This window comes from Gobio gobio (genome assembly GCF_949357685.1).
Source record: "Gobio gobio genome assembly, chromosome: 3".
Taxonomy (NCBI): Eukaryota; Metazoa; Chordata; class Actinopteri; order Cypriniformes; family Gobionidae; genus Gobio; species Gobio gobio.
Window position 1 is genome coordinate 51,048,659 of NC_137099.1, and position 27,667 is coordinate 51,076,325.

General features: G+C 39.8%; 1 protein-coding gene across 1 annotated transcript in view; it reads right to left on the bottom strand.

The window, feature by feature from the left end:
* Positions 1-27,667, bottom strand: part of sorcs1 (sortilin-related VPS10 domain containing receptor 1) — a gene marked incomplete at its 3' end in the record, with an annotated part of 390,020 nt that overhangs the window by 46,392 nt on the left and 315,961 nt on the right. Inside the window, exons 20-26 of the mRNA XM_079813234.1 lie at positions 26,013-26,146; positions 25,733-25,856; positions 20,789-20,901; positions 15,709-15,843; positions 7,481-7,580; positions 7,125-7,230; positions 805-971 (exon numbers count right to left, since the gene is read on the bottom strand). Of these exons, the coding sequence (XP_079669360.1) occupies positions 805-971; positions 7,125-7,230; positions 7,481-7,580; positions 15,709-15,843; positions 20,789-20,901; positions 25,733-25,856; positions 26,013-26,146 (879 nt within the window). The remainder of the gene's footprint in view (positions 1-804; positions 972-7,124; positions 7,231-7,480; positions 7,581-15,708; positions 15,844-20,788; positions 20,902-25,732; positions 25,857-26,012; positions 26,147-27,667) is intronic.

Below are 27,667 nucleotides of genomic sequence, written 5' to 3' on the forward strand. Positions count from 1 at the left end.
ACGCAACACATATATACCACATGGTTTTGTAAGCTCACTGTAACACAAATACATATTTATCCTGTTACAGCTATAATTCTATGGAGAATTAAATGCATTCGCAATTTGTTCTCTGCATCGAAAATATATATGAGCACGCTGTTGCATACCTTTGGTAACTTTTGAGGCTTATTTTGTGGAGTTTTTATAAGCCGTTTGGTCGGTTAAATGGCCGTAAAGAGCGGTTACACTCACAGTGTGGATGAATCGCGTTTGTGTCGTAGACTCATGATCTATTGAAGAGAACGTATGCAATGCAGAAACTCATACAAAGCAAAAACAAACACTCGCTTTTGATCCATTAATGTATCTCACTTACTGTAAGCGATCTCACTGTTTGAAGCGCCAGTCAGAGGAAAATGCCTATCAACTCGTGCTGTCATGAATAATTAAGCATGTGCTGTCATGAATTAAGCAATGCGTCTTCGCATAGGACAAGCAGTCTCATGAATAATTATGAGACACCAATGAGTCATCGCCATACTATAGAGAAATATACGAGAAAACGTCACAGCCTATGACGTTGACATGAAGACGAATTTAAACCAGGAAGTTGAAAAGGTTTCAAATTAACTAGTGTTCTCCCACAATCAAAACTAACAGATGGTGACATTGTCTTCCATGATATTCAACACACATACTTCTATTCAAATCTCAGAAAATTTAGTTTAGGGTTTCATGACCCTTTAAGACCAAGACCGGTCTCGAGTACACTACAACACTAGTGGGCGCTGCAGGACTGATCTGATGGAGAGCGCTACTCACCGATGGTCTGGGTGTTGGGCTCTGTGTCCAGAGGTTCCAGTGATGTGAGCAGCTCTCTCTGAGAGCTGCAGCTGGGTGTGCTGTCAGTGGGAGAAACTGGACTCTGGATCATTTCTTGCTCTTTTTCGTCCTGCATCGCTGCATAGATGTGGAGGCCTGGGATCTTCCTTGAGGAAAGATTTACAATGAGACATGGGCAAACAAACCATGATGCTACAGGATATGCTTGGGGGAATCAGCCAGAGGGAAACGGGGGGAGAAAAACAAAATCGATATTATCAAGTGGTAAGCAAGCATAATAACTGAAGGGGACAGGTCTTGTCAACTTTTAGAAATGATTTATTCATCTTTACGTTAGAAATACGTTATTATACGTTTCAGCAATCTTAATCATTTAAATATATACACTACTGTGCAAAAGTTTGGGGCCAGTAAGATAAAAAAAAAAAAGAAGATCACCAAAATAGACAAAAGAGACAGTAAATACATTACAATGTTATAAAATGTTTCTATTTCAAATAAATGCTGTTATTATTAATAATAAATGTTTCTTGAGTATTAAATCATCATTAGAATGATTTCTGAAGGATCATGTGACACTGAAGACTGGAGTAATGATGCCAAAAATTCAGCTTTCCATCACATGAATACATTACATTTTACGATATATTCAAATAGAAAAAAGTTATTTTAAATTGTAATAACATTTCACAATATTACTGAATTTACTGCATTTTTTTAATCAAATAAATGCAGCCTTGGTGAGCATAAGAGGCAAAAAAAAAAATATTTTATAAATAAAATGTATTTATTATTTACATAAACAGACAGACACCAAAACTTTTGAACAGTAGTGTTTATAATGTGAACGGTATATGAAGTGATATTTTAAATAAAACTTGTAGCCAACTGCCTGGTAATTTAATGTGTAGTTTAACCGATTAAAAACAAAAAGGTAGATGTAAACGATTGCTGCCTCCCAATTCGTATACTATACCTCCCAAATAGTATTCAAAAATATTAGTGCGTCCCAAATTGTAGTATATTGAAATGGGTATCCCAAAGATACCCGGATGGTCTACTTCTTCCGGTTAGAATCCGAAGTGCAGATTTCTCTAACCACAATCCGTTGTCCGTTGGACGAGGATTCGATTAGAACTACAAATTCATGTAAAAAACTACAAACATGGTGGATATATGAGAATGACAGTTAAATAGAGAGGTTTATGCTGCGTTCCAGGTCGGTTTTTGAGCCTGTGAGTCACGCCTTCAAACCACGACTCACGACTTTGTAGCGTTCCAGGCAAAGTCACGCTAAACTGCCTGAGCGCGAGGAATTGGGGTAGCTAGATGTAAACAAAGCATGGCGGACCGTACGGGGCTTATGCTCATTTACAATCATTTCTATCGCAAAAGGTGCCTACTCCTTGCTTATTTGAGGGAGAAGGACGAGATTTTTTTTTGGCATATTTTACGTTATTTGTAAAATACAGTGTAGGACTTCCATAAACACCACATCCGTAGGGGCTGCCATTGTTGTTTTGCGGGTCATGTGAAGTCAGAGCTCGTAACTGGGAGTACATCGATCTAGTATGAGTTCATGGGTGGAAAGTCACGTGTTTGACCGCCGTTCCAGTGCACTTTCACGGGTAGAAGGTTGGAAAAACACGGGTTACCGGTTGCCTGGAATGCGGCATTAGGTAAAGGGGATGGAGTGAATAATTATGAGTATCTAACCTGACAAAAATGTATTTATTCACTGTTATCCACTTTATATTTCATCTGCAACAGCATTGTGGAAAATTTAATTAAATTGAAATGTGGAGGATTTTAACTGTGACAGGATGATTGACAGGACATTTTTAACCGGTGGGGCAATTATGACGAAGTAGTAGAAAGCTTGCCGACTATTCTGAAACACACTCAAAAGTATGTACTTTTTCTTCCCAAAAACAGTACATACTTTTAGGGCATAGTAAGTAGGCGACTTGGGACGCAACAAGTGATCTACTGTGGCTAGCAGACACGTCACTTACTGTATCTTTCACTGGGCAAACATTACCTAATTAATATTCATGAGCTGATAAGGTTCATAATGTGCCCTTCCGCACTTTTTCCCGAATGTTTCAGCGGCCCTGGCATTATCAGCTATGCAATTCACATCATTCTGGTCGTTTATCGCAGGAAGCATGTGTTTATAGTTTGTGAATGCGGACTACTGCATTTACAAGACACAATCTGGGATCTGCCTCAGGGAAAAAAATGTACAAAGACACGGGAATAGGAAAAAAAAGCACTCTGTGTGAAAAGTCTCACTAACTGAGCTGTTAAATCAAGGCCTCCCTTTAGAGAGGTGATTTTATCCGACTTGGTCTGCATCATTAAGGAGGGAGAGTGTCACGTAAGCAAAAAAACAGAATAGAGCTTTAACAGGGCATTGCCTAAGAGGATTCAAAAGCAAATTTATTGTGCCAAACACGACCAGAGAGGGATTTAGCAGGAAGAAAATGCAACACAAACGGACAGCTCATTAAGATGTGATATAACACCCTCATTAGAGGACCAGTTCACACAATGAAACGGAAATTCTGACACTATTTACTCACACTCATGTCGCTCTAAACCCATTTACATATGCATTTGGCAGATGCTTTTATTCAGAGCTTTCTGTAATTTACCGGGTCATTTTTGTACACAACTGTACTGTGATTTTGCCAACATATTTAGCTGATCCTGGAACAACATTCCTGTCCAAAAATGTAGTCAAAACCCTATACCTGCCTCTAAACCTAACCCTACCTATAACTTATCCCTAAAATCAGAGGGAAACACTGATGTAGGAGCACCTAACCCTGATTATAAGCCTAAACTTGAAAAACTCTAAACTTGTCCCTCAAATCTGATTGGTTGTTTGGAAAGTTGCTCCAGGATCAGCAACAGGACGTGAGGCTTTCAAGCATCAAAAACGCACTAAATGCACTAAAAGTAGTCCATGCCACTTGTACTTTATATTTAGTTCGTTATTCACTTATATTCTGAGAACTTGTCAGTTCAGAACTTGAGTTTACAACCTTGTCAGTTTGATTCAGGAATGAATCGTTCTGGTGGGTTTAGTGAACTAGATCAACTGAATCATTAAAAAGAGCTGTTTTTCATCATTATTTCTGGGTGAACTGATTAACAATTAACAAAAGTTCCTCATGTTCCTTCAGGAAGTTACCGGCAGCTACAATGTCACTGACTGCCAGACTGTGTTACGTACGAACAAATTAAAGCATCGGAAAATTCTTGGCACTTCTGTTATCTCCCTCTGCTGCCTCCAGATCTTGTCTTATTGACCTCTCGTGCCCTTTTCTCTCTCAGTCCGGTGATGGAAACGGTGCAATCATTTAACATTTCTTAAAGGTCAACTTGAAATACTCAAAGGGCTAAATATTGATAATGTCTGTGCATTGACTGACATTTCTCATTTGTTATGAGCGCTTGGACAAAAGAAAGAAGGTTCTGCAACAGCGTAAGGGTGAATCACCACTCGACATATCCGCTCGGTGGTTTATGTGGTTTTGTGAGCTAAACTGAGCCACAACACCTAAACTTGCTGATCTGAGAGAATGAGAACGATTTGCCTCATATTCCTTGTGCAGATCATAGACGGTAACAAAAGATGGACGACGCCCCTTCACTATCTTCCATTATAGAAGCTGCCAATGTCCGAATATGGTGCTGGCATCTTGCGCTGATTTGGGATCTGCGTCTGCGCAGTAGTGACCTCTGGACCCGAGTCTGCGCAGTAGAGAGCAGGAAGTAGTGTCGCGATATCAAAACCCCACCCGCACTCCCACAGTTTATACTCATTATGTCGGTGTGAAATAAACAGTTATGGAATATTAAAGGGGGGTGAAACACTCAGTTTCAGTCAATCTCATGTCAATCTTAAGTACCTATAGAGTAGTATTTCATCCTAAATATCTCCGAAAAGTCTTTAGTTTTATTATATTTATAAAAGAAAGAAAGGCTGTACCGAGTCTTTCCGGAAAAAAACGAGCGGCTGGAGGCGTATCGTGTGGGCGGAGCTAAAGAATCAGGAGCGCGCGCAGCTATTCCGTTGAGAGTGTGTGAAAGCTGTGACATCCTTAAACGTGGAAAAAAACGTTATCCTAAATAAACCATGGAGATCAATCAGATTTAGCCATACATATATGATCCAGAGTCAGATCTAGAGGCTGAAATTGAAGAGGAGAAGCAGCAACGACGACTACAGCAGGACGTCTCAATGGTATGTAACTTACTGTAACTTAACAGTTTATACTTGCTTTGCGGCTTGTCATGCGCGAGTTTTACAACATTTGTGTGTTTACTTGTGGTTAATGAGGACCTGATTTGGTTTATGGACTATTATATGTGATTTAATGTTAGCAGTAGCAAGCGGAACGGTTTTGCACGTCAGACTAGTGCGTGTTTATTTGAATGAACGAGTCGATAGCTAACAAAACACAGACATTTGAAGCAGTTTTACTCACCGCCTGCTTCCAAAACACGAGTCGCGACCTTGAACTTTAATCGCTGGGACCGCTCCATCTTTCAACATTAGACGAGCTAAAAATCCGGCGTCGAACTGGGCCTTGCTTATAAAATTCAGCCGAAATGCAGGGAACAAACAAAACACTTGTATAACTCCGATGCTGCTCCGAAAAAAACAAACTCCATCCACTGTCCCATTCACCGTTGTTTCTTTGGGAAGCTGTGCAGGGTTGTCTTGCCTTGACAACCAAAAACACACATCTTTGGTGACATTGTTGATGTCGTGAAGTCCTGTGACTGCAGCGCAGCCGAGCAAAGCGCTTTGATGGGCGTACTGCTTTCGCTCTCTCGCTCTGGTCTGTGGGTGCGTGCGCCCTTCCGGGAAAAGTGCCCTTAGGACCCGTATAAGGAAATTCCACCCCATTTGATGTCTCACATAGAAAAAACTTTCTGAAACTTGTGCGAAACCGGAAGGAGTATTTTTGGCACAAAAATACTCTATCAAACGTCCAACTTATTTTTTTAAACTTTGTCCATGTTTAGCATGGGAATCCAAGTCTTTAACAGTGTAAAAAACTCAGTATGCATGAAACAGCATTTTACCCCCCCTTTAAAGCTAACGCTCCAATCTCCTCCTGAAACTCCTAAACAAATCAGTTGGTGCCTCAGTATCAACTTCGATCGGTGAAGCTGTCAATCATAACGTCACACCCCCGTTTTTATAGCATCAAATAACTAACAAAAAAAAAACGTATTTAAAAAAAACGAACACTTGAACTTGAATAAAAACTACCGAAAATGACAGAAACCTTCTTTGGACATTTTTTTTTAAAGTGTAATTTGATTGTTTAGTTTCTCTTGCATCCCATTAGAATACATGGAGTGGGCAGGGTTTATGAGCTATACTGGGACCAACCACCTGGGGGCGATTGAGACGCTTTGGCTTCACTTTTCAGGATGCGTGAGGCACACTTGGTGCAGACACCTGCTTGGCTTTTTTTTGTAGCAAAAACTTGATTACTTAATTACTTGAGAACTTTTTACCTATATTAAGCAATTGCTTATTGCTGTGATTTATATTTTTGGTCATATTTCCCACCCAAAGCGATCATGTTATTAAAGCTAGATAGCATAGCACAGCACCAGCCTTTTTTTTGTAATACCAAACAAGATTCATACATTTTGTTTGTTTTATTGTCATGCGTGACTATTGTGCATTGCATCTAACATAATAATATGGTAAATGTGACATCCTAATTATGAAAAAGAAAAAGCTAATTTCTGGAAATGACCACCCCAAAATCAGTCATTTTGACCTCACATAAATCACAAAAAATCATATAATATAGTGAAATCCTGGTGGGATTGAGCTATGAGGAAATAATTTTGTGATTTTAATTGTGTAATATAGGTCTTAAATTTAATTCATAATGGTCTTAAAAAGGTCTTTAAAAATCTTAAATTTGACTTGGTGAAACCTGCAGATACCCTGGTTATAGCAACAACAACAAAAATTATTATGAAAATAATTAATTTTGACTTTACAGTAAACTGCCAAGTGTCTGCTTTCAAATGCAAACGTTTAGTGCAAAAGATTAATGAACCGTATCTGCTTTAGTTTGGGTATGCCATTTCTTGGGATTTTAGTTTTTTTTTAAAGCTGGCTAACAGGTTAAATAACTTGCCTTTCAATCTTTCACAAACTGAATATTTTCCACTAGACATTTAACAAAATTAAAAAACACTGCAAATACATACATTATGATCCAAGTTGAGGTTTTAAAAATGGATAACAGTACCTTTTGAATTTATAGATGAGGAACACTGCTAAACCCACCACCACCACAGAGAGGAGCATGAGCATAGCTGAGCCGCTGTGATTCTCACTTGTGTCCACTAGAGGCGCTAGACACAGGGGAAAAATAAGGCAGACAGCTGTTGTCAGTGCACACAGTCTGGCATGTTTCCCAACCTCCTTTTAATAAACAAAACACACAACTCAAAGATTTATATTATATTAACAATACGACCAATGTTATATTAGAATTGTTCCTTATCAATGATTCATTTTCATCTTTAGGAGAACTATTCCTACAAGTTGCAAGTCTTGTCTGGTTCATATTTAGAACAACAGTGTTTGATTACAGTTCATTACCTGCTGATAAATGGGCAGCGTATACCGTGATCTGGACTCCTGGTCTGAGTGTGAACAGAACCAGATTCTGATTGAGAGCACTGAGCACCAGTTCTGAGAGCTGAAAGGGAAATCACATTATTGTATCATATTCACGCCACATTTGTGAAGAAAAATGCTGCCTTGTATATAATACATCCAAATCTGTTACTAAATTACATAAACAATCACATAACCCTGCCGAATGAGTCCTGATGCATTGCACTGTAGGTTGAGGCAAAGCGTGATGTTTGTCGTACATGAGCCGGTACCACACTGGGAAGACATTTCAGCATAAATCAACTCTATCACCTTCACTCGCAAATATGGATATATGACATGGGAGGGATCTAATTTAGGCCTAACATCTCTCTCTTCTCCCTCAAACACACACAGAGCCCTTGACTGCCAGGCTCTTTTATGTATGCATAAATCTTGAAAGCAGATAGCAATTCCTCCCTGAAAATGAGTTTGTGTTTGTTTTTGTGCTTGATTATGACACATCAGGATTTTTAAAGGTTATTCTGAAACAGGTGCTTGCTGACCAGTTTGATTTTCGTTCTCTTTGTTTTTTTGTTGTTGTACTTTTATAAAACTTTCTGTCAGACTAATAATGCGTTTAAGTGTTAAAAAACTGACACTGCGACATCTCATGCTAAATTAATTCAGTTTAATGTAGGTCGGGGGATATAATTCCTTCTCTACGGTTGGCGGTAACAGGATTGACAGTGTCACAGTTTAATTTCACACTACAAGCCTTGTGTTTAAAGTCAGAAAACTACAGTGTGTTTCTCAAAAAGAGATCTGAATGCTCAAATCTATGCAAATTTTCACTTTTAGTTTATCAATTGTTTTTCATACAATCATTGCAATGAGGTTGAGGGGATTTTAAGATCATTCAACATAGCAAAACATAAGATGCTAAAACCTTTCATGTTCAATTTATGAAACTATGCTGATTTCATAATTAAAACTTGTTTGTCTTTTATTTATGTATTTGTTCATTATCATCACAAGGAAATAAAAAAGATTATGGTAACAGGGTTGACAGATAATAAGGAGACAATAGATAGATAGATAGATAGATAGATAGATAGATAGATAGATAGACAGACAGACAGACAGACAGACAGACAGACAGACAGACAGACAGACAGACAGACAGACAGACAGACAGACAGACAGACAGACAGACAGACAGACAGACAGACAGATAGATAGATAGATAGATAGATAGATAGATAGATAGATAGATAGATAGATAGATAGATAGATAGACAGACAGACAGACAGACAGACAGACAGACAGACAGATAATAGAGAGATAGACAGACATACAGACAGACAATAGATGGATAGACAGACAGACAGACAGACAGACAGACAGACAGACAGACAGACAGACACACAGACAGATAGATAGATAGATAGATAGATAGATAGATAGATAGATAGATAGATAGATAGATAGATAGATAGATAGATAGATAGATAGATAGATAGATAGATAGATAGATAGATAGATAGATAGATAGATCGTCTAAGGTTACGTATGTAACCTCTGTTCCCTGAGAACAGGGAACGAGCGCTGCGTCTAGCTGACGCTATGGGGAACGCCCTCGGCGTGACTGGTGTCTGAAGCTACTATCGAATCACGGCAAAGTCTTTGACCGACGTCAGCCCATGACGTCATCAACGTGCGACCCGGAAGTATAAAAGGGCGCCGTGCCAACACATACACATCTTCTCGTCTGAAGGGACTGTATGGCAGATAGGCCCTGAAGCATGGCAACGCGACGCAGCGCTCGTTCCCTGTTCTCAGGGAACAGAGGTTACATACGTAACCTTAGACGTTCCCTTTCGAAAGGGAACTCTCGCTGCGTCTAGCTGACGCTATGGGGAACGATATACCAACGCCGCCATGCTGAGGGGAGTGTCTGCCCATTGGCAGTGACAACTGTCAACTCAAGTAATTCATAGAAAAAACCTGAGCGATTCCCCCTCAGGTCCTGGGCTGACAGTGACAGCACTCCCTACGGTCATAGCCCAAGCTATACAACTAAACGGAACCCTAACGCACTGCGTGGAGTTCCATCTAGACAGCTTGAAGGCCCGGGACCACTACTTCCAAAGAAGGGGTCCCTTCAAGGGAATGTGGCTAGGGGACCCGAAGGAACCCCAGCCAGTCACTACTCGGGAAATGTTCTCCCGAGTGCCACCAGGGAGGCCTGACCTGGTGCCCTAAGTGTTATGGACACTTCGGTTTAGCCAACCCTGTCTGTTCAAACAGAGCCTCTGGATGGTGCCCAAGGGGCGTCCAAGCTAAGGGACTGAAACACAGGCAGTCTTACTTAGCCCGGAACTCAGAGACGGGTTATCCAAGAGAGCAACACTCAGCGTAGTGCTTTTCAACCCTTGCTATCGAGGGGAGTCTGCCTGCTCAAATCAAGGATCTACCAGGTGCTTGTGTTTCAAAGCAGTAGGGAGGCCGAAAGGGCCTTAATGACTGATCTAACAGGGAGGCCTCATGAGAGGCCTACGACCGTCTGACCAGGCTCAGGCGGCTGAGCACTCATAGACGACCCTCATAGAGGGGAGCAGCTGAGCCTGCCTGGCGAGTAACCTCCAGCTGTAAGCCCAACTACCACAATTTCTCACAGAGAACTGGTAATCAAAGTGCCTAGCTCAGGAACTTCAACTTCAAGGAGGCCCTGTGGGCCTACTACTTGATAGCGGGTATTCCAGGGAGGCCTATAGAGGCCTACTACCTAACCGCAAGCCATGCTGGAAACCCAAGCATCCAGGCTCGGGACTCCGTCCTCAGGGAGGCCTTAGTGAGGCCTACTACCTGACAGCAATACCGCCTGCTGAGGTTACCCTTGTTTTCTCAAGGAGGCCTATGGAGGCCTACTACTTGACAGTCAAGCTACGCAGGCTAGTCGGGCATCCTGTTTAAGGAACCCGTCCTCAAGGGAGGCCTATTTAAGGCCTACTACCTGATAACCAGCCTTTAGGGAGGCCTGGAGAGGCCTACTACCTGATTGCAATACGTGCTAAATGACTGGGTCCCAGGAACACCTCAGGGAGGCCTGATGGGGCCTACTACCTCGTTCGAGTGACCACCATCTGGGACTCGACAGTCAAGCTACGCAGGCTTTTCGAGCATCCTGATTAAGGAACTCGCCCTCAAGGGAGGCCTATTAAGGCCTACTACCTGATAAGCAGCCTTCAGGGAGGCCTGGAGAGGCCTACTACCTGTTTGCAATACGTGCTAACTGTTTCAAATGACTGGGTCCCAGGAACACATTAGGGAGGCCTGATGGGGCCTACTACCTTGTTCGAGTGACCACAATCTGGGAGCTCACCCTCCGGGAGGCCTATTGAGGCCTACTACCCGATAGTCAAGCTACGCAGGCTTTTCGAGCATCCTGATTAAGGAACTCGCCCTCAAGGGAGGCCTATTAAGGCCTACTACCTGATAACCAGCCTTCAGGGAGGCCTGGAGAGGCCTGCTACCTGTTTGCAATGCGTGCTAACTGTATCAAATGACTGGATCCCAGGAACGCCTTAGGGAGGCCTGATGGGGCCTACTACCTCGTTCGAGTGACCACAACCTGGGAGCTCACCCTCAGGGAGGCCTATTGAGGCCTACTAGTCGACAGTCAAGCTACGCAGGCTATCCGAGCATCCTGATTAAGGAACTCGCTCTCAAGGGAGGCCTATTGAGGCCTACTACCAGATAATCAGCCTTTAGGGAGGCCTGGAGAGGCCTGCTACCTGTTTGCAATTCGTGCTTAACTGTTTTAGATGACTGGATCCCAGGAACACCTTAGGGAGGCCTGATGGGGCCTACTACCTTAGAATTTAACAGCAGGTCTTCAGGGAGGCCTGATGAGGCCTACAACCTGCCTCTGGGAGTGACCACAATCTGGGAGCTCACCCTCAGAAAGGCCTAGTAAGGTCTTAGAGTTAACAGCAGGCCTTCAGGGAGGCCTGATGAGGCCTACAACCTGCCTCTGGTAGTGATCACAACCTGAGAGCTCACCCTCAGGGAGGCCTAATAAGGCCTTACAACTAACAGCGGGCCTTCAGGGAGGCCTGATGAGGCCTACAACCTGATAGCCGCCAGGCTAGCTGTCCCGATGCGCACATCGGTACATACCTCCAGTGAGGCCTGGTTGAGGCCTTCCAACTGAAAACGCGCCTTGTTCAAGAGGCCTACTGAGGCCTACAATTGACAGCCGACCTTCAGGAGAGCGTTTTTGCCCCTCTTTAACCTGATAGCCAGCTAGGCTAGCAGTACCTTGATGCCTCAGCATTGGCACCTGCCTTACTAGAGCCTCCGATCTAAGTGGTACATATTACCAACGGTGGCGGTGCCTCAGCAACGCGCCTCCTTCATCCACATCCCAACTGACGCCTCAGCGTTCAGTCGTTGATGAATACCCAACTCTATACAGGAAACCTGGGGTCTGTAAGAAATACATATTTTTAGTGTAATACACAAAAATGACCACTCTCACCTGCGGCATGCTGAGCGAAGACTCATTGTGCGGTTCTCACCACCATGTTCTACCGCCCTTGAATGCCTGAAAGGGGCGTTCTCACTGAGCAGGTCCGGGTGGGCCATCAGAACATAGTTCTACTCATCATGGGCCCGCCTCAGGCCTGATGTAAGAAGTGCCTGGGTAAAAAATCATTAAAAGACATTAAAAAGGAAAAAGGAGAGGGCTAGGATGTAACCGCCCTCAAGGGAAGTGATCCATCACCAACGGAGAGAGCGTTGGTCCTGGATCACCTCCCTCAGATCCTTTTTCCCCCCCGGGAATCCCATCTCCTCTGTGCCCTGCTCCTCCACGGAGGGGGGGGCACGAGAGGAGACGCTAGCTCTCTGGTCCTGCCTACGGTCCTCAGACCGTGAAGGACCAGGTCCCGCCTGCCTGGGTGGGGGCGCGGATCTCAGCGGTATGCATGTCTTAAATGCCGCTGAACGCGCCTTCGCCTCCCTGAACTTTCCAACCCCCGCCTCAACGGAGGTGCCGAAAAGTTCAGTCGGCGAAACCGGCGAATCGAGGAGAAAGCCTTTCTCTTTCTCCCCGATATCAGCCAGGCTCAGCCACAGATGCCTCTCCGTGACCACCATAGCCGCCATAGAGCGGCCGATGGCAGCAGCAGTCTGCTTGGTGGCCCGGAGAGCAAGATCTGTGGTGCGGCGCAGCTCAGCAACCGCCTCAGGGGACAGCCCGGCCCCCTGGTCGAGATCCTCCAGCAGGTCCGCCTGGTACGCCTGAAACACCGCCATGGTGTGAAAAGCAGCACCAGCCTGACCCGCTGCCGTGTATGCCCCTGCCATTAAAGCACAGTTTGAGCTCTCAGTGTTGATGCCCACGAAATGCGAGAAAAGTCTGCAAACTTTCCTCGCCAGTCGGTAGCCTCAACACATATCCATATTCCCCTATCCCCTCGACATCAGCGAAGTTAAACGCTGATGCTGATGAATATTGGGTCGAATATGGATTCTTCCATGCCCTCTCGATCTCTGTAAGAATCTCAAGAAGGAATGGAAGGCTCATCTGAGCTGATGGTTTATGGCCAAGGAGAAAACGATTGTGCAATCTACCACGAGCGATCTCTCCTCTAACGCGCCAACATGGCAGCCGCAGCCTGCCTGCAGTACGTTCCATAACATTCATCAGCTCAGCATACACGGTCAGGGTGGCTGAGAGGATTCATACCACTCTCACCAGCCATCCCTAAGAGCACTTGCTGTTTAGTCTCGTTAACCGCCAGATCGTCGCGACGATCGGCGAGCTGCATCTGAGAACCCATGATGTATGCCAACGCTCAGCCTCAGCTTGAACGGGACAGCATCATCCAGTCCCAGATGCCAAACTTTCTTCCCTCAGGAAAAAAGCCAGACTAGAGTGGAGCGATCTCAGATTGAAAACCGCTCACACTCACACACAAACAACTTCAAATGAACTTGACTGTGCATGCTCTTGATCCCAGGCAGTAAATACACACTCGTGTGTATTAATAATTGAATTTGTTTTACCTTAACTCGTATAGCAGTTCAAACAGACAGTCCCTGAAGACGAGAAAGATGTGTATGTGTTGGCACGGCGCCCTTTTATACTTCCGGGTCGCACGTTGATGACGTCATGGGCTGACGTCGGTCAAAGACTTTGCCGTGATTCGATAGTAGCTTCAGACACCAGTCACGCCGAGGGCGTTCCCCATAGCGTCAGCTAGACGCAGCGAGAGTTCCCTTTCGAAAGGGAAAGATAGATAGATAGATAGATAGATAGATAGATAGATAGATAGATAGATAGATAGATAGATAGATAGATAGATAGATAGATGATAGATAGATAGATAGATAGATAGATAGATAGATAGATAGATAGATAGATAGATAGATTGATTGATTATTGATAGATGAGTATTGCATTTCTGAGGACACAAATGGCACTTCATTTCGTAAACCATTCTTGCGCTTTATCTTGGGCATCAGATCTGAGTCCTGTGATGATGGAGTTATTAAACCTCACACAAAACTACTTCCTGTTCACAGACTCCCTTTTTTCACTCTTTCTTCCGAAGCTTTATTAAAACCTGTCTCATTTACTAAATGACTCCTGACTTATTTCTGCGTCGCTCTCACCTTCTGTCTCTCTCTCCTTATTCCTCACCCTTTTAAAATTAGACCATTCCATGAATAATTGCATTCTTTATGAATTGTACCACGGTCAGTAAGACTATAATACTTTTTTAATAAGGCTATCTACACATTATACTTTGAACATGCCATCCTTGAATAGAGATTTATGAGGATCTGCTGTGATTAGATTTGTAGATTCAAGGTAGGTTTGGATGAGGGGGGAGAATGCACCCATGCATAGACATCCACAAAGTGGAGATACCCCCTTTCATCTGTGATATAATATCTTAGGCTCATAATGACTGAATGATCTGGTGGATGGATTACTAATGACCTTCTCTACAACATGTATGGTGAGAAATCACTGCCTCAAAAATACAGATGACTCTGCATTGTGATATTGGAGGATATGAGCCATCTTCTCATATTCCATAATGGCTGTTCTCGGTTTTGCCCAGAATTACCCACGACCTAACGATTCAACCCACAACCTTACAGGTGAGCAAGATAATGAATGTGAAAATTAGGGTGACCCGGGACAGGGACAGTCCTGTATTTCAGCTCCACAGTATTTTTAGTGTCCCATATTTCTTCTTTCCTAAATTGTCTTTGCTAGGTGATCATATAAAAGCAAGTAGCAGTCAAAGGTAGCCAATCGCATCATATTATATTTGGGGGAACAAAATGACCATCCAATCACAATTCATTATCGATTAACTTGCAGTTAGTGAAGGCTGGATATTAGAGTGCCCAAATATATTAGAGTCAGAGTCAGAAGTGAAGATCTCAGACATGAAGATGTCAAAGAAGTGTGTGTACATTTAACGGTAACAGCTCAGTGAAAACCGGATATGTGTCAGTATATTAGAAGCAGTCCGTAGCCTAAAATACCTGCCTGTGTCATTGTCAATCAAACAACAAAAGATGGTAAATGAATGTATTCGTGTTTAATAAACCTACTGTACCTGAAAAACGTAGTTTATTTCATTTGTAACTATTGTATTTGTCCCATTGTTTGAAATTTGCTTTGTTCTTTTTTACATAACCAAAAATAAAATAACTATGATATATTTCGTTATTATGAAATAAAATTGCTCATATCATGACATATGTGAAATATTCCGTCCCGTATTCCAGCATGACAAATCTGGTCACCCTAGTGAAAATCTTACTTGGCTTTGACATCTAAATCAGGAAAATCTTTGTTCTTTGTTTACTGATACTTTCTGAAGTTGCATATGAAAGTGTGTTTCTGTGCTTGTCTTTATATGCCAATTATTTAATTTCAGAAGAACAGATTTTCTGAACAAGAGAAAGTGTGAACCAGTAAAAACAGGGTTTAATCAAGTGTTAAACAGGCCAACATTGACATCTGCTGGAGACCATAAGAAACTCTTGCCATGATTTCCCTTTTATCCACTATCCTTACAAACGCATTTGGAAAAAAAAGGACTGAAAATAATGTACTTTCTTCCGAACAAGAGACATACACAAAGCAAAACATACGTTATAGCCGAGTGTTTCATGACAGAGATGTGAAGTCCAGTACCTGGTCTAAATGAGTAGCTGTTTTGTCTGGCTTCCCCTCTGTCAGTTGTTTGTCCGGTAACAGGAAGAACTCGGCCGTTGTTGGCAGTCCGGGCAACACAGTGACCAACAGCTGTTCAGGACTCACTTCTGTCGCCTGAGGACCAGGGAACAGAGTATTAGAGACACAAAAGTTCAGGATTTGAGAAATACAAGGGTCAAAGATTGAGGTAAAAACGAGGAGGCCTTTAACTCTCATGTCCTTGTGCGATTAACATGTCGCCCCAGTCCAAATACCTCATGTATGATTTTATTTCATTAATACTTTTCTATGAACTTTCTACAGTCACAATAATAAGAAATGTTTCCAAAATCATCATATTAGAATGATTTCTGAAGGATCATGTGACACTGAAGACTGGAGTCATGATGCTGAAAATCCAGCTTTGACATACATTATATTTTACAATATATTCAAAATATATTCAGTCATTTTAAATTGCAATACTATTTCACAACATTACTTTTTCTCTTTATTTCTAATCAAATCAATTAACAAAACATAAAATAATAATTTTCTTACAAATATTTTATTGCTGGGCAAATTAACGCGTTAACATTTTTTCAGTTTAACGCATTACATTTTTTTTAACGCAATTAACGCAGTGTTCATAGTTCAGTAGTCAGGGCACTGATCAGGGAGTCGGCCACATTAATGTAGTGTACGTTACACGATATACTGATTCACCACCTAGGAAGATAGGGAGCTCACACACACACACACACACACTCGACGCACAGAAAGATTTGCGCCAGTCTCGTGCACACATCGAGTTCTCTTTCGCTCTTGAACAAACAATAACAACAACACAGAGAATGTTGCCAAAATGCCAGTTTTGTCGAGTATTAGGAGTCTCATAGTCTCATAATAGGAGTCTTAAATGAACTTGAGAAATGACCGTGAGAAAATGAGATGCGCGTGACAGCACGTCAGATCCGCGTCATGTTCGGCGGTGGCCAACCTTAAAGTCACAGCAGTCAATGTTCATTAAAGAACAAAGGGAACAGAGAAAAGTGTAGCTTTAATGATGATTAATCTATATTTAATTTATTATTTATGCAGTAATGGAAGGTGTTTGATAACTTTAAAATTTCTGTAGACTCAAAAAAAAAAAGGTTCTATATGGCACCAAAAATGGTTCTTCGGCGTAATCGAGGAACCACTTTTGGGGCTATATAGCACCATATCTTAACATGTTATGTATATGGTAGCGGTGCTATATAGCACCTTAGTCAAAGAACCTCTGAAGAACCGCTGAAGAACCACTGAAGCACCAAAATTGGTGCTATATAGCACTAAAAAAGGTTCCCCTATGATTACGAACCAAGAACCATTTTTGGTGCCATATAGAACCTTTTTTTTTTGAGTGTATATGTCTAAAAGGGAAGGCCACAGGTAAATATAACATTTATTATAACGGGTTTATGTAAAGATTGTTTTAAGTTCACTTAAATTAAAAGTATTTTTTTAAAGCCTAATAAATGTTGAAATTGGTAGCTTTCAGTTATACTGTAATGTTGATGTTTCATAGAGACATTAGTATCAGTGATACTGGCCTTCATTCATAAAAAGATGCCATTACAACATATATTTAAAATATGCTGTCTTTAAATTGTTGCTACATTAATTTGGAGAGTAACTGAAATTAATATAATATAAAAATATAAAAAAACTAAACAAATATTAAAAACTTGCGATTAATCGCGATTAATTACAAAAAAAAGTGATGAATTAGTATTTTTTTAATCGATTCCCAGCACTATGTACTATTTATTTATTTATTTTACTATACAAAACCTGAATAAGTTGGCAAACCTCAAAAATGGTGAGGTAATCATTTACATCCCAATTATTAAGAAACTCAAAGTTTAAGTAAGCAGAACTGACAGGTTTTTATTTTGTACTTGTTTTAATTGCTCTTTACTTGACATATTTGAGTAAGCTAATTCTTACATTTAACTTAAAATAATCACTGTAATCTCAACTTAAATCTTTTTAGTAAAGGAAACTAAGTTAGCTTTTACTAACCAATTCAATAAATGCTAAATTGCTGGTTGGTAACACGATGCTTTGATAGCATTAGCATAGCATAGCACTTGCAGAATGAGTACAGCAATATAGAATAGGGGAGAACCGGGGCGAAAGTAACACGGGACGAAAGTAACAAAGCGATTTTCTCAGAGCCCTTGACTACATTTGCATTTCAAGATATGACAGCACGTTCAGCACACAACCCTTGATGGATCTGCCAAATATCACGTGATTCCGTCATTGTTTTCCGCGGTTAGGTCCGAAATACAGTTTTCAAGTACGGAAAGTAAATTAATGAAGCGGTACTATTTTTTCTAACTACAAGTTGTGTTTCTTGTTTCATGTGTCACAGTAATGATCAATCTACGGGTTATTTAGTGCTGTTACACACCCTGAAGGTTTGTCTTTTCAGAGTTTTTCAGTATAAAAGTAAATCGTGTTTAAATGTCAGGACTTCCTGTCCGGACGAAAGTAACACTTGTTACTTTTGTCCCGCTATTATATATATAATGCATATTATGCTAATTTAATTTAATTTAATTTTCATATTGTTCATTCTGTTGAAGAAAAAACGTATCGAATAGATTTACATTGCAAATAAAAAAAATATTCTAAACAATTCAAGTTTGTCCTGTCAGGTTACATTTGAAACATTTGATAAACTTTAACATTTAAAATGAAAATGTAATTTAATATTTATTTTGCAAAGATCAAGGACAAAATATGTTGCAGTTACATATTAACATGGTCATAGTCAGGTATGTTTAAAAAAAAAAACAAGAGTATCACAAAAAAATCTAGCTTGTATTGTTGTGTTACTTTTGACCCACTTGTGTGTTACTTTCGTCCCACCTGATGGGGTCAAAAGTAACAATGTGCAGCTTATGTTCAAAGTGAAAATATACTGTAGTCATTCTACATTTGTACAAAATACCACCTGCTATTTATAGACCACATTTGTGAGTTATTGACCACAGCAAAAATATATCTCTGTCTAAAATATTATCTTTTAAAATTACGTTTTTCTGAAAAATGGTACTTTCGTCCCTGCTCTCCCCTAAACCAAACTCATGCTCCACTCGTCACCTCCCAAAAAACCCACATAACAGAAACTCAATTAGCATAATTTAATTAACTCAATAAGCTAAATTAGCATAGCTAAACATAAAAAACTAATCTCCCACTTGACATTAATCTTGCACAAAAAAAAAAAACACGTAATTTTAGCATTTACTCTCCCTTTTGAGTGTCATGGCAAAGATTGCTGGGAAATAGAAATCCCAGCCCGGTTTCAGTCAAATTTAAGTTGGTCTAAATGAAAAGAAACAAGTTCATAAAACTCAACCCAATGAAACAATTCAGATTACTTAAACTGTGCCAGTTTTGTGAACTCATAAGAAAAAGAAAGTTCTAAATACTTATAAAAGTTGATTTGATTGAACTAATTTGTTTAATTTAAGTTGGCTCTACTTAATTATGTTGAGCATTAGGTTTTACAGAGTATTTATCATTACAAAGTCAATTATAGCCTCAATCCATTTACACGTGTAGTTTAATTTACTCCCTCATGTCTTATATATGGTTTGAGCTGATTTGACATCAGTCATGTCACACATAATTCGTTCTCACTCTGGCAAACAAAAAAAACTAGTATTTCTCCTTTTATGTTCCACGAAAAAAGGCCCAAAATTAGGGTGAGTGAATGAAGACAGTCATTACAGTTTCTGTTTCGGACGGAATATAAATATATCAAATCGTCCCTGGTTCATATTACAAGGTCACAACGTCCGCCGCGTTCCTGTCCATATGCCCAGTGCAAAACTCATTACACACATTACCAATAAACAACTGGAGCAGAACACGCATATGGCTCACATGAGAACCGTTATTCTCAAGTGTCATATTCTATAAACATCCATAAAGAAAGTCCCAATGTTCAGTTTTAACGGCCTCTTGAAAATGCCACGGGGTAAGTGAGGGAGAACACTGATGATTATTTCGGTCTGTCGTGCCATATGTTTCAATGTTTGTGAAGCTCTTCCTGTCACGGTGATGTTTCCTTCCATCAGTGAAGCCGAATCTAGACGTTGATTTCACAACAAAAGTGTCAACTTGAGCTCTTCAAGCAAAGTGTGGAGCGTGAAAACCCACCAAAGATCCTGACTACCCTTAAATTTTGACATGTTTTATAACTGGAATTTATATTTTTCGACTCGGATTGGCCAAAATAGCACTTGAAATTGAGATTCTCTAAAGGTTTTAGGCAGTGGTGGACAAAGTACACAAGTCAAGTACTTGAGTAAACGTACAGATACTAAGTAAAACTGCCTTGTTACCATCTATTGGATTTTGGGAGGTTATGACTAATGCATTGTCTATGACACTGAACTCTTTATGCTCATATTTGACGTCCATCTTAAAAAATCATCAGAAGATGCCACCATGTTTCTGAGAGACACATCCATTAGTTGTTTATTGTGGTCCTTCATGTTTAAAATGCATACAGGAGATACCTAGAAGACATTGGTCGTTGTTTGATTTTTCTGCTCATGATAGAAATGAGTCATTTTATACTCTGTTTGTATCCTAGAGCTTTCAGATTGTGAAAATCTTGCTCACACTCGTTTGAACTGCATTCAAAAAGCACTGAAAGACATTAGGAAAGAGATAAAGAGAATGATCAATTTCTTTCCTATACAAATGTTTAACTGAGCATTAATGTTAATTAATGGGCTTTCCTCAAAAAAAAAAAAGAGATAAAGAAGCCGATAAATAGGTGAATCAACCTGAATTAACCCTATATCTTTTATATAGATGACCTCAAAGCAAACAGAAGTGGACAATGTTGAGTTTATAGTATGTAATTGCAGGGCTGTTTGCTTATGCTGTATTATATTGAATACACAATGAAGTATTCTAGATAGAACTCTTTAATGCCACCGAACAGGGGAACCAGATGTTCTGCTGCATGACCAGTGAATGTTTTTTGTATAATGGTATATGAACTCACCTGCACCATGGAGGTTTTAATGACTCGACTCACATCAAGTCTCCATTCGGCCACATCAGGGTTGTGATCATCCAGATTGGATGAAAAGGCAAGAAGATGAGATCTGAAGTATTCTGCAATTGGGACATTACAAAAAGTCTTACATTATTATATATATATATATATATATATATTTTTTTTTTTAGAGAGGCATGTGTGGCTAAATTAATTTTCAACACGTGCATTTACTGTGATATAGCGCTTACAATGGGTTGAGAATGCATTTCATTTAGAGGATTGCTGAGGATATCCAATGAGAAAAATGTAAGGTTGGACTGATTTTGGACTGATTTTTTTATCCATCAGGAATTAATTGCATTGTAAAAAAGTGTTTAATGGTCCCTACGTGATGAGAATGGTTGAAAATTAAGAGACCGTGGTGATGTTGAAAAGATTAACCATTGATTTGTTTAAATCATTTTGATTTTATGTTGACTTTATTTCTGTTACATATTAACATAATATTGTGGAAGTGCTGTTTGTTTGTTTATGTATTCATTTATTTATAATGTTCATTCACGATGCCATATATAATTAATTACAATAGGTAAAGTGTTGCATTTTTTATTAAATATACAACACAATTATATAATTAGACCCATATATACATCGATCAGGCATAACACTAATATTGTGTTGGTCCCCCATTTGCTGCCAAAACAGCCCTGATACATCGAGGCATGGACTCCACTAGACCCCTGAAGGTGTGCTGTGGTATCTGGCACCAAGATGTTAGCAGCAGATCCTTTAAGTCCTGTAAGTTGTGAGGTGGGGCCTCCATGGATCGGACTTGTTTGTTCAGCACATCCCACAGATGCTCTATTGGATTGAGGTCTGGGGAATTTGGACACCTCAAACTTGTTGATTCCTGAACCATTTTAGCTTTGTGGCAGGCGCATTATCCTGCTGAAAGAGCCCCAGCCATCAGGGAATACCGTTTCCATGAAAAGATGCACATGGTCTGCAACAATGCTTGGGTAGGTGAAACGTGTCAAAGTAACATCCACATGGATGACAGGACCCATTCATCAGACCAGGCCACCTTCTTCCATTGCTCTGTGGTCCAGTTCTGATGCTCACATGCCCATTGTTGGCACTTTCGGCGGTGGACAGGGGTCAGCATGGGCACCCTGACTGGTCTGTGGCTATGCTGCGATGCTCTGTGTATTCTGACACCTTTCTGTCAGAACCAGCATTAACTTCATGAGCAATTTGAGCTACAGTAGCTTGTCTGTTTGATCGGACCACACCGGCCAGCCTTCCCGGCTGATGCACGTGCATCAATGAGCCTTGGCCACCCATGACCCTGTCGCCGGTTCACCTTCCTTGTTCCTTCCTTGGATCACTTTTGATAGTCTGACCACTGCAGACCGGGAACACCCCACAAGAACTGCAGTTTTGGAGATGCTCTGAGCCAGTCGTCTAGCCATCACAATTTGGCTCTTGTCAAACTCACTCAAATCCTTACACTTGCCCATTTTTCCTGCTTCTGCTTCTAACACATCAACTTTGAGGACAGAATTTTCACTTGCTGCCTAATATATCCCACCCACTAACAGGTGCTGTGATGAAGAGACAATCATATTATATATTATCATCATAATGTTATGCCTGATCTGTGTATATATATATATATATATATATATATATATATATATATATATATATATATATATATATATATATATATATATATTATATATCCCCTTAAGCCCTGAAGGTGTTTTTTGAGTTTTTTTGTCTGAGTGACATATACAACTTTAAAGACTCATAACTCCAAAACTATAGTAAGGAGAGTCAAATGGTAGGTATCATTTGTTAGCAAACATTTTATATTTTTGGAAAATATAAATTGTATTATATTTGGACAATATATAGCTGAGAAACTGCTGATAAAAGGCATTTTTTTAATATATATTTTTAATAATATTACAAATATGTCTTATTTAACATTCAATAACTCAGGAAGGAAATAGGCCAGCAGTATAATTCTTTTTTGGTGATGTTCCCATATATGTGGTCTGCATCTGGATCAAATTTTGTGGCGATTGCATCAAGTAATCAAAAGTTACAGCATTTAGAACAAAAGTAGCTTTTTTGTTCAATCCTTGACACCCTGAAAAAATCTAGAAAACAGTTGTTATTTGAGTGACATGTACAACTTTAAAGACTCACAACTCCAAAACTATAGTAAGGAGAGTCAAATGGTAGGTATCATTTGTTAGCAAATATTTTATATTTTTGGAAAATATAAATTGTATTATATTTGGACAATATATTGCTGAGAAACTGCTGATAAAAGGGAATATTTTAAAATATTTTTTTAATAATTTTATAAATATTTCTTATTTAACATTCAATAACTCAGGAAGGAAATAGGGCAGCAGAAAAATTCTTTTTTGGTGATGTTCTCCTATATGTGGTCTGCATCTGGATCAAATTTTGTGGCGATATCATAAAGTAATCAAAAGTTACAGCATTTAGAACAAAGGTAGCCTTTTTGTTCAGTCCTTGACATTTACAAAACTGTTGTTTTCTGAGAGAAATACACAAATTTAAAGACTCATAACTCAAATTATAGCAAGGAGAGTCAAAAAGTATGTATTATTTGTTAAAACACTTTTAATATTTTTAGAAAATATAAATTATTATTACATTTGGACAATCTAATGCTGAGAAACTGCTGATAAAACATTATATTATTACAATATTATGTATATTATATTATATATATTATATAATAACACATAATGGGTATAATTTTAAAGCTTAGAATCTCAGCTTTTCAATGAATCTATCATTTTTTATATGCTCTTGACGAGCGCTGAGTTATTCATCTAAACCGGAGTGTACCGCCCCCGGGCGCCCTCTAGCTGCTATATAACGTAAATGGCCATGTTCTGCCAACCAGCACTGATCAACACATCATCTGTGAGGAATATCTCGTGATCGACGCAATGGATTATGGTGTCCTTGGTCTCTTTTTAATCGCGGGAATCTCCTGCAAAGAAGGTTGTGCCATGTTTAACGATCGGAGAAAGTTTCATGAAGCTACAAGCGTAAACGCGACTTTAAAGCTACTGTTTATTAGCGTATGTGCTCCTGTCAGGCTATAATGTGTAATAATTCAATGAGTGATATTTTCTGATTCGAGTGACGGATTGTGGTGTTCTTGGTCTTTTCTTAATCGTGAGAATCTGCTGTAAATAATGATGTGCCATTTTCAACGATCAGAGAACGTTTCACGAAGTTACAATGATAAACGCGATGTTAGTGCAACAATAGCTTATTTAAGAGTATGTGCGCCTGTTAGGTTTTAATGTATAATAATTCCATGAGCCATATTTTCTGATCCGAGTGACGGATTATGATGTCCTTGGTCTCTTTTTAATCGTTGGAATCTTCTGTAAATAATGTTGTGCCATGTGCCATCGGAGAAAGTTTCATGAAGTTGTAAGCATAAACGTGACTTTTGTGCAAAAATAGCATGTGCTCCTGTCATGTACATAATTCAATAAATCATAACTTCTGATCTGAGTGGCCGATTATGGTGTCCTTTGTCTTTTTTTAATCGTGGGAATCTGCTGTAAATAAAGGTGTGTCATTTTCAACGATCGGAGCTTGGTTCATGAAGTTACAAGCATAAACGCGACTTTACCACAACGTTAGCATATTTAGCATATTTGCGCCTGTGAGGTTATAATTCAATGAGTGAGAACTTTGGATGAGTGTGACGGATTGTTGTGTTCTTGGTCTCTTTTTAATCGTGTGAATCTGCTGTAAATAAGGGTGTGTCATTTTTAACGATCGGAGCTTGTTTCATGAAGTCACCAGCAAAAACGCCAAGTCTAAGCAACTGCTATTTTTGTACTCCGCTCATGTGCTCCTGTGAGGTTTTCTGTGTGCCATATCTCAACGAGGGATATCTATAGATCTAAAAGACAGATTATGGTGACGTTGGGGTCTTTTTAATCGTGAGAATCTGCTGTAAATAATGATGTGCCATTTTCCACGTTTCATGAAGTTACAAGCTAAAAACGCCACATGAATGCTGCATCAGTATATTATTTACATATGGGTCTTGCAGGACTTAACTTACAAAAACTTGCTAAAAGTTTAGTCAAAGCCCAAAACAATTAGGCTTGTTGTATTCTGCTCCACGAGACCTTCCAAATGACATATGACACATGACTATCTGAGCTGTATGATGTGATTGACACATGGCAGAACATAATAATCCCCCCCTCCCTCCATAAATTATGTTTTTTTTTCTTCCATTTTATCAGCAAATAACTCATCACTACTTTGGAGATAATCATAATGGCTACATTCATTGTAAAGTTTAGACTCTAAGCTTTCAAATGACACCTATTTTGTGTTGATCAATGCAGTAGTTTTGAAAAATATGACAATTAATTTTTGTCACAGCTAGGTGGCGCCCTCGGGCGGTACACTCCGTTTTAGATTAATAACTCAGCACTCGTTTTGAGTATCCCAACATGGATAGATGCATTGAAAAGCTGAGATTCTAAGCTTTAAAATGATACCTATTTTATGTTATTACATTCAGTGGTTGCTTAGTAACCCCCCCGCGAAAAAAAATCGCGGGGGGGGGGGGGGGGGGGGGAGGGGGGGTGTCCCGGGGCTGGGACACTTCGGGTTTAAGGGGATATATAAACATTAAATTATTTTTTTATTTCCGTTTTAGTCATTTTAGTACTTGAACTTATTTGAGTTAGTTGCCAAAGCAACATTTCTACATATAATTTCGATGTTTTGCTTAGATAAAAAAAAAAAATCTAATATTTTATTTTATTTCGGTTACCAAAAGCATAATTTTTTATTCGTTTTTGTTTCAGTTAACAAGAACAACACTGCTCTGTTTACTCAATATGTAAAACTCACCATGGACAGCGATGGTTTTCCTGTCTTGCAGGATGTAATTCCCAGCGGACACCTGTACAGTGACAACACTGATTCCCTCTCGAGAGAACGTGAACGCCACACTCCCCTCCAGCGTGATCACGGGCTGTGAATACAGCGTGAAAGAGACTCTCAAGAGGATGCCCTGTCAGCGTAGTTGCAGTGAAGATGCCAACTTTATTTACATGGAGCCCGGTGAGGCAAAAACACACACAGACTGAGTCATGCACAGGTGTCCAGTGGGTGACACATGAGACTTTACCTCTGAATTGTTCCCAAACCACCAGATATAGGTGACTGTTCCCACTTGGCCTGGCCAGAGAACCACTGTTAGATTGACTTCTTTATTTTTCACAGCGACAAATGGGGCAGAGAGATGAACAGACTCCAGCTGACCTGCTCGGAGAAAGAAGGAAAGAGAAAAGTGGGGTTGGTCAAGCCAGAGAGTTAAAACGTTTCCGCTAGTTCTCAAATCTTTTTCACTTCATACTATTCAATAAAGAAAGACAGACAAGATAACCTGTTTGTTTTATTTTAGTGGCAAAACTTGGTACTTCAATAGTCCACCTTGGAGATTTTACTAACTATAAGTAACTTTGCAACTATGTCAACTACCAGTCAGAGTATTGGGCCTACTAACTGTAATGGCTGGTAGTTGAGATGTAGTTGCAAAGTTACTTATAGTAAGTAGGCCCAATACTCTGACTGGTAGCTAACATGTAGTTGCAAAGTTACGTATAGTTAGTAGTATTCTACTAATACTCTAATGACAGGTAGTTGACATGCAATTACAAAGTTACTTATAGTTAGGATTAGTCTACTAACACTCTAATGGCTGGTAGTTGACATGTAGTTGCAAAGTTATTTAGAGTGTTAGTAGACTAATCCTAACTATAAGTAACTTTGTAATTGCATGTCAACTACCTGTCATTAGAGTATTAGTAGAATACTACTAACTATAAGTAACTTTGCAACTACATGTCAGCTACCAGTCAGAGTATTGGGCCTACTTACTATAAGTAACTTTGCAACTACATCTCAACTACCAGTCATTATAGGGTTAGTAGACTACTACTTACTATAAGTAACTTTACAACTACATGTCAACTACCAGTCATTAAAGTGTTAATAGACTAATCCTAACTATAAGTAAATTTGCAACTTCATGTCAACTACCAGTCAGAGTATTGGGCCTACTAACTATAAGTAACTTTGCTACTACATGTCAACTACCAGTCATAAGAGTGTTAGTAGACTAATCCTAACTATAAGTAAATTTGCAACTTCATGTCAACTACCAGTCAGAGTATTGGGCCTACTAACTATAAGTAAATTTGCAACTTCATGTCAACTACCAGTCAGAGTATTGGGCCAACTAACTATAAGTAAATTTGCAACTTCATGTCAACTACCAGTCAGAGTATTGGGCCTACTAACTATAAGTAACTTTGCAACTACATGTCAACTACCAGTCAGAGTATTGGGCCTACTAACTATAAGTAACTTTGCAACTACATGTCAACTACCAGTCATAAGAGTGTTAGTAGACTAATCCTAACTATAAGTTAATTTGCAACTTCATGTCAACTACCAGTCAGAGTATTGGGCCTACTAACTATAAGTAAATTTGCAACTTCATGTCAACTACCAGAAATAGTATTGGGCCTACTAACTATAAGTAACTTTGCAACTACATGTCAACAACCAGTCATAAGAGTGTTAGTAGACTAATGCTAACTATAAGTACATTTGCAACTTCATGTCAACTACCAGTCAGAGTATTGGGCCTACTAACTATAAGTACCTTTGTCACTACATGTCAACTACCAGTCATTAAAGTGTTAGTAGACTACTACTACTAACTATAAGTAACTTTGCAACTACATGTCAACTACCAGTCATTAAAGTGTTAGTAGA